Source organism: Papaver somniferum, chromosome 10 (assembly GCF_003573695.1).
Source record: "Papaver somniferum cultivar HN1 chromosome 10, ASM357369v1, whole genome shotgun sequence".
Taxonomy (NCBI): Eukaryota; Viridiplantae; Streptophyta; class Magnoliopsida; order Ranunculales; family Papaveraceae; genus Papaver; species Papaver somniferum.
The window spans coordinates 61,462,271-61,469,954 of NC_039367.1; the positions used below are offsets into that span (position 1 = coordinate 61,462,271).

The 7,684-nt window shown below is 35.1% G+C and overlaps 2 protein-coding genes across 2 annotated transcripts; both read right to left on the bottom strand.

The window, feature by feature from the left end:
- Window positions 1-2,780: 2,780 nt before the first annotated feature.
- Window positions 2,781-3,794, bottom strand: LOC113315702. Its single transcript, XM_026563959.1, has 3 exons — window positions 3,689-3,794; window positions 3,503-3,585; window positions 2,781-2,939 (listed from the first exon to the last, which is right to left on the bottom strand). Exons 1-3 carry the CDS (start codon window positions 3,792-3,794, stop codon window positions 2,781-2,783), a joined length of 348 nt encoding a protein of 115 aa, XP_026419744.1.
- Window positions 3,795-4,454: 660 nt separating this feature from the next.
- On the bottom strand, window positions 4,455-4,796 carry LOC113315704. Its single transcript, XM_026563960.1, has one exon. The coding sequence runs from the start codon at window positions 4,794-4,796 to the stop codon at window positions 4,455-4,457; it is 342 nt and encodes a 113-aa protein (XP_026419745.1).
- Between the last annotated feature and the right edge of the window lie 2,888 nt (window positions 4,797-7,684).

Sequence of the window (7,684 nt, forward strand, 5' to 3'; positions counted from 1 at the left end):
GCCCTAACCAATCTCACACTGATCAAGGTACAATCACGTTCCTTACGCCTCTGAATCCCAACAGGACTATGCGCACTTGATTCCCTTAGCTGATCTCACCCACAACTAAGAGTTGCTACGACCCAAAGTCGAAGAATTGATAAGACAATCTGTATCACACAGAAAAGTATATTGAATAGATAAATTTGTCTCCCACAGATATACCTATGAGTTTTGTTCCGTCTTTTGATAAATCAAGGTGAACAGGAACCAATTGATAAACCAGACTTATATTTCCGAAGAACAACCTAGAAATATCAATCACCTCACAATAATCTTAATCGTATGGTAGCGAAACAACATATTGTGGAATCACAAACGATGAGACGAAGATGTTTGTGACTACTTTTTATCTTGCCTATCGGAGATTAAATCTCGAGCAACTCTTAGAGAAGATAATACTCAATCACAATAGAAAACGACAAGATATGAACACGCAACTATAAAGAAAATAGTTGGGTTTGGCTTCACAATCCCAATGAAGTCTTCAAGTCGTTAACCTACAGGGTTTTAGAAAAACCTGAGGTTAAAGGAGAATCGACTCTAATCACAACTAGTATCACACAAGAGGTGTGGGGATTAGGTTTCCCAGTTGCTAGAGTTCTCCCTTATATAGTCTTCAAATCAGGGTTTGCAATCAATGTTACCTTGGTAACAAAGCATTCAATATTCACCGTTAGATGAAAACCTGATTAGACTCAAGCTAATATCTTTCAACCGTTAGATCGAACTTAGCTTGTTACACACAAATGAAAAGTGACTTTATTTAGATATGAGTAACCGTACCTAAACGTGTGCACCTTTGTTGGCTCAACAATAGTTAACCGAAGTTAGCCATATGAACACTTTCATATCAACCTTATTTATCTTAACCATAAGTAGTTCAAATGACTCAAATGAAACTAGTTCTAGAGTTGTTCAATTGTTTATATTCTCATAGAAGTAATACAAGACACAATTGAAGCAAAATCGATTTTGATTCACTCGAATCAATTCATGAACATTATAGCCACGGTTTGCAAAAGATTGCATTCCTTATTATATAAATGTATTAGTTCATGAACAAACCGATTTTAGAACATAACCCACTCAAGTATGCAACCGGGTACGCATACCTAAGTAGCCGGACTTGGATTGTGTTCGCCCGTATGCAAACGGGTACGCATACAATCGTACACTTCCAAGTTTCAGTTGAATCCAGTACACGTACTGGTACGCATACTATAGTATCCGGACTTCAACTGACTTCGCCAGTACGCGTACTGGTACGCATACTTTAGCTCCCGTACTTTACCTGACCTTGTCAGTACGCATAAGGGTATGCATACTACATTCCGGTCTTGGATCAACATATATGCAAGTACTCATATTGTACACATAATCCAATTATGGTTAAGTGTTCTAAACTATTTCAATCATTGAAACATTCTTAGAAGACGACAATAGCTGTCTCACACAAAATATTAGGTTCAAAGCGATTTTCAAGTGATCGAATGATCAATACAAAACATTCCGAGTCTACATCAAATGACTGTCTCACACAAATCATGTAAGATGTTACAAGGCGATTTTCACGTGATCATGTTTTGACTTTCGTCAAGAATATAAGATTAACTTGGTTAAAGCAAAAGCTTACCAACACATATTTCGAGAAATATGTAAGCGAGTTAAAGTCATCTCAAAATATCAAATGTGTATAATCGAAGTCTATATAGCTATACGACTTTTATCTCAAATAGGAGACAGAGTGGATATACTTTTGAGTGATAGATGAGTTCAAGTCTCCACATACCTTATGTTGATGAAGTTTCACAAGCTCCCCTTAGTAGTTCTTCGTCTTCAATCGATGAACGCTGTGAAGTCTAATGCTCAGCTACACTTTCTATCCTAATCCGAGACTTAGCTATAAGTAGACTAGAAATCAAGACTTATAGTTTTGACAACTAAACTTGACAACAAGCTTGAGATAGCAATGCTTGCGAGTTCGACCGAGTAGTGCTCTAACACTAAGTAGGCAGATTTATATGAAAATATTTCATTCTTTGAAAGCTCCCAAGTCCTCCTGCCACGAGCGCACAACTGGCTTAAGGGAATAGTGACAATCTTATGAACAAAAAGTGTTATGTGAGATTTATATACCTTTGATTTACTAACCCTTCAGTTTCTTTACGAAAACTTAGGCAAGCCTAAGTAGTACCTGTTGTGTTAGGGATAACACCAATAGGGTAAATCGTTTTTTTCCTGATTCCAGAATTCAGCATTTAAGTAGTAATCATAGTTTTTACATGTTATAACTAAGTTAAAAGCTTCTAAATTTTGTAGACGATTGACTATTATTAGATTCAGAAACTCCTTGTTGTTCCTCTAATGATAACTTAGATGGAACCTTCCTTGAATTGCACTTTGATTTACTACCCAGAGAAACTCAGTTCATGGCTTTGCTCCCACAATCAAAATTACCTTATTCCATGTTAAGGGTTTTTCGGGGTTGGTTGGTACAGGCTTTGTAGGTTAAATATTTGAATCAAATCCACAGACATCAAACCTGTCTGCTTCTGGGAAAATTTTAAATCAGCTTATAAGCTAACGTATATTTCTATGATGCGTGGGAAAGTGGGATAGAAAAAACAACAAAGAAAGAAATGCAGCTGGAAGCTATTGACTCCAAATACGCTTCATCAATGGTAACTCAGACAATTTTATCGCTTTACTTTGATTTCAATTTATAGCAGAAATGAAGGTCAAAATGGCAAATTAGAATCATCCCATTGAAGTACTGCAGAGCCTAAATTTTGCTCTCTTTTGAGCTCATCCTTCATAAACCAATCACAAAGTTCCCCAGCATTAAGCTTTTCGATTGGGACACCTGACACCACTCTAAGCAAATTCAACGAAGAGATCTGAAAATAAAAACAATTGAAGTAAATGTACCAATAAAATTAACATATTAATAACCCAAATATTATGCAACACATTTGGATTATGGAACACACATTACATGCTTAATCATGTAAAATTTCTTTAACATACTTTCTCAGACTTTGCAAGAGAGATGTATCCGTTTTTCATTTTAGCCTAAAAGTCGGACCATTAGAAAAATGACACATCCGTCGTAGATGAACAATCGATTTTTCATTTTAGCGTAAAAGTCAGGCCAACTTAGAAAAATGACACATCGGTCGTTGATCGAACAATTATTGCATATAACCAATTTCTGTTATAATTTAATCCTGATGATCAAGACAATAAGAAATTGGAACAATACAGGGAGCCCACACCCATTACTTTGCGCTCTTTATGAACGGGTGGTGGCTTTGCCATTACTGATATGCCTTTTTCAGACAAGCATTGAGTTGTAACAAGAAGGTACGCAGGGTCTGCTTTTTAGCTTTTCCTTATCAGAGTATAAAAATGATTATTTGACAACAAGAATTCTCACCAATATCTTCTTCCTAAAGCCTACCCTTGGAGAATCTCCATAAAGTGTTTGTTCTGTTGGGAGCCTAATATGTTTCAAAACACGCAATCTACAAACTTTAAGTTCTACTGTGAAATTTAAAAATGTCAGTTGGACATAGAATTTCAAAATTAAGGACTAATTTGATGCATACTGTTAATCGACAAAGAAAGCGCTCGTGGGTGCTTAAACCAGACATTTCAACTAATCCGGCCTCTTCTAAACTCAAAAAGCTTTTTCTTTCCTGGTCCTTCTTGTTCACCACTTCTTCCTCAGATTGACTCCCTCTGACTACCATTACAAGCTTTCTTCTGCTTCTTCTGCCCCGGTCGACATCTTTAGTGGCTGTTGAATTTACAAATATAATTCATTAACTCTTAAATTTCTCGACCAGTTAGAAATTGGTTTGTTTTAGTGGTCATGTAGTACACACATACAAACACATACTTTGCCTCCGATGCGACTGGAAAGATTGTGTGTGACTTTTAAGCTTTTGAAACATTGGGTTGAAAGTAAATGGTGATCGTAATTGGCATTTACAGGGTTTCATGGAAAGCATGGCTTGAAATGTGTATATGAATCTTAAGTTTAAATACTACTGAAATCAATTAAGGAGGGATACAGAGAAATGATAGTATAGGAGAAGAGAAAGAAGAGACGGAAATTTTTCATTTGATAGTTTTTTTGTTTTTTTTATGTGGTAGGGAAAAGATAATGCACTAGGGTGGATGTCACCACCTTATTGGGCTTGGATGTTGTGGTAGTCCTTTTCAAGTTTGCTTAGACAAAAATAAAAAATAATTAATCACCAAAAAACACTAATTTAAATTTTTTTATTATAAGTCCCAAAATTTGGGCTAATGCACTTGATTAGTACATAGTACCACTGAGTATTCCGATCAATGACACCCTTAAATGAACCTCAATAATTTAATTAGACAATATAAAGATGATCAAATCAAACCATATCGACCATGTACATAACATTCCTCAGCGCCTCTTGCTTATGCTTCTTCCTGATGGTGACACGATCATCACTTAAATCTCCATTTCCATCTTTGTTCATAATATTCTTATTACTACTATCATTATTATTCGTCATCTCTGGAAAAGAAGAAAGAAATTGTCTTTTAGCTTGAGAAATTGATGATCTGATATCATTACCAATCTTTGTATGCTGGTTGATAGAACGAAGAGCATAATTCCATCTGCAAAAGCCTTGATCTTTCAAAACTTCTACCACTGCCATGCTAGTCGCTACAATCCATGCTTTACTACCCATTGAACTTATAAAACTCATTTCTTTTGATCGAGTTAATATAATTTCGTATGTATTGAAAGTTTGAAGCTGCTAAACTAGAACTGATTTTCTGATATTCATCGATGGAGAAGAAATGTCCATATATATACTGAAAAGAAATGACAAGACAACAGTATTTTCCTTTTGCAAGTGGTTTTAAGCGGATCCACCGTTTGATTTTGGCTCTTTAGGAATATCTTGGATTCCTTAATCCTTGGTTTTGGGGGAGGTAATTAATAATAATTAGACTTCAGACCTACTCCGAAATGATGCAGGACAGGTGCATGTGTCTCTTTCTTTTACAGTCTCCCTTGTACTTTGCCTCACCAACACGGTTGAGAGCACAGTGACTGTAATATCCTTCGGTTGTTTTGATCTTTTTCTATGAGTCTATGACACATTGACACATGTCACATGTGAAGTTAGTATTCGTCCTTTGTGTCATTGAATCAAAGGCGGAAACAGGTTTCATAGCCGCGGTTTTCTATATAAATCAGAAGATGGGAATCCCTCCTTTTGTTGGTTTTATCATTACTGGCCCATCGTTTTGAGGTCTCATGTGTTGAGCAGGTAACTCGTGCAAATACTCAGCGATCAGCTCTACCAACGAGTCTCCATAAATCGGGTCTTTTGCCTCTCGTTTTCTTTGGCTTTGCTTCTATTCCCTTGTGTATTACTCTGGTAATGGGTTGCAGAACCACCGGCTCGGTTTTGGCCCTACTGAGTAAAGCACCGTCTGTATGCTTGGATGTAAGCTTTGTACTCTTATCTTTTTTTGGGTTTAATGCAATGTTTCCTTTAAAAAAAAAAAAAAAACAGTAAAGCACCGTCGTGGTCGTGTTATAACAAATATATTCCTACAACACTCTTGATAATGAGTAAAGTAGCGTTCTTCGTGATGCGTTAATGATGATGGATGAGGAATTTTACCTTTATTTATAGGTTGTAGAGGAAATGTATCCAGTTCAACATTAATCTGGATACATTTTGACAATGTATCTGGACCAAATGCCCTCCGAGTTCATTCTAATCCAAACCAATTTCCCATTTTCTAGGGATATTTAACCTTCAGGTTTGAATATTTACATGGTTTTCTCAGTAACTCATTCTCTCCCCTTTTTTAGGATCTATAACTTCCATTTTCGAATATGAACTGTTTTTTGGGCACCATTCTTTTTTTGGAGGGGACCATCATTTTATTTTGGGCAAGTTATTTGAAGTAGTATGAGGATACCCCTTATCCATATATTTATTTTAATATCAAAACTACCCTCTTGATTATTTTTGTGTAATGATTAGTATAATTAACCATTGATTAAGGTTAAATTAATAGATGATGTTTTTTAAAAAAGAAGTAGAATTATTGAGTGATTAAAGTAGTAGAAGAAGAAGAAGATGAAGATTTTTTTTTTTTGAGATCGGTGAATATGGAGAAAAAACATTCTTTTGGTATTGAGGTATGCTTTTAACTTAGTTAATGTTGCTATAAATGGCCTAAAATATCTTCAAAATGAAAATCGTAAGAAAAATTTCAACTAGGTCAACATAGTTCGGTTATATTATATGAAGAACATGTAACCGAACTTTCTGCAAATGTAGTTCGGTTAATAAATCCAAAATACACAGGTAGCCGAACTCGCTTTTAATGGAGGTTTTGATGAGTTCGGCTAGCATTTTTTTTGCGAACTAACCGAACTCAACATATTAATTTTCAGATAAGGGTTCGGTTAGCAACCGAACACAATATATTGGTTTTCAATTAACCTAACCAACCGAACACAATATATTGGTTTTCAACGAGGAGTTCGGTTAAAACTATTTTTTGCGAACCAACCGAACTCGGAGTTCAGTTACGAAAAGTTAAATTCCTGATAACCGAAGTGTTCTTCGTGTTCTTGGTTTCAGAATGTTCGATTACAAAACTAGTTTTTTTAAAACTATTCCTAACCGAACATGCCACTTTAACTTCCATTTAAACCATATTTTGATGATTTCTACTCAATTTTCCCAATCAAAAAACGAATTAAAAAGATTGATGGGCTTTTCAATTGAACGAGGAACGTCAAGGAAATAGATAAAAAGAAGAGAATAATTTTTTTTTCAAAACTAAAAAATTTCGATTCTCCTCATGTTTTTGTTTTTGATTTTGATTTTGGTTAATAGATTCATTTAGATTAGATGTATATGATTGGATTTATATAGTTATTAGGTTAGTTTTAATTTAAATTAAAGTAAAGGGTAATTATGTATTTACCTAACTTTAGGACACCCCTTATAAGTATAGGGAGGTTGGCCTAATAAGACCATGGTCCCCCAAAAAAAACCATGGTCCCTAAAAAATGGTTCTTGAATATGTACCTGGTCTTACTGATTATATCTAGTTATACAATGAATGTAGTCATTGTGTGTAGAAGGATAATTGTTGACTGGGGCTATAATCATCTTTCCATATTTTTTATCAAGGGCAAAATACTTACCTTGGATAGAATTATTGGGCTGAGGCACTTGGCCCATATCCAAGCTATATGGTACAAAGTACAAACATGTCGGTTTTGAACTACCCGATATTTCATTGGGTCGGTCCGGGTCGGAGGTCGATTTACCGACACAATCAAACTGTCATGTTAATATAAGTAAAATTCCAAATTCAGATTCACATGCTTAAAAGAAGAAAAAACACAAGGTTATTTAATCTTTAGTTTCAGATATACTACAATAACAAAGAATGAAGATAACAAGGTTCATTATTGCAATTTTGGATCTTAAAACTCATCCCATACCAATGACGCCGGAATCTAGTCCATCTTCACTTGTAAAAATATATTCATGTGCCATAAATGCATAGAGAAAAAGATTTGGCAGATACATATAACTAATTTCGATCGAAG

Coding starts and splice junctions, on each gene's coding strand:
- LOC113315702 (XM_026563959.1), bottom strand. CDS start 3,794: ATGGTAGTCAGAGGGAGTCAATCTGAGGAAGAAGTGGTGAACAAGAAG. Junction 3,586..3,688: donor CGGATTAGTTGAAATGTCTG/GTTTAAGCACCC, acceptor TAAATTTCACAG/TAGAACTTAAAGTTTGTAGA. Junction 2,940..3,502: donor TTTATGGAGATTCTCCAAGG/GTAGGCTTTAGG, acceptor TTTTATTTTCAG/ATCTCTTCGTTGAATTTGCT.
- LOC113315704 (XM_026563960.1), bottom strand. CDS start 4,796: ATGAGTTTTATAAGTTCAATGGGTAGTAAAGCATGGATTGTAGCGACT.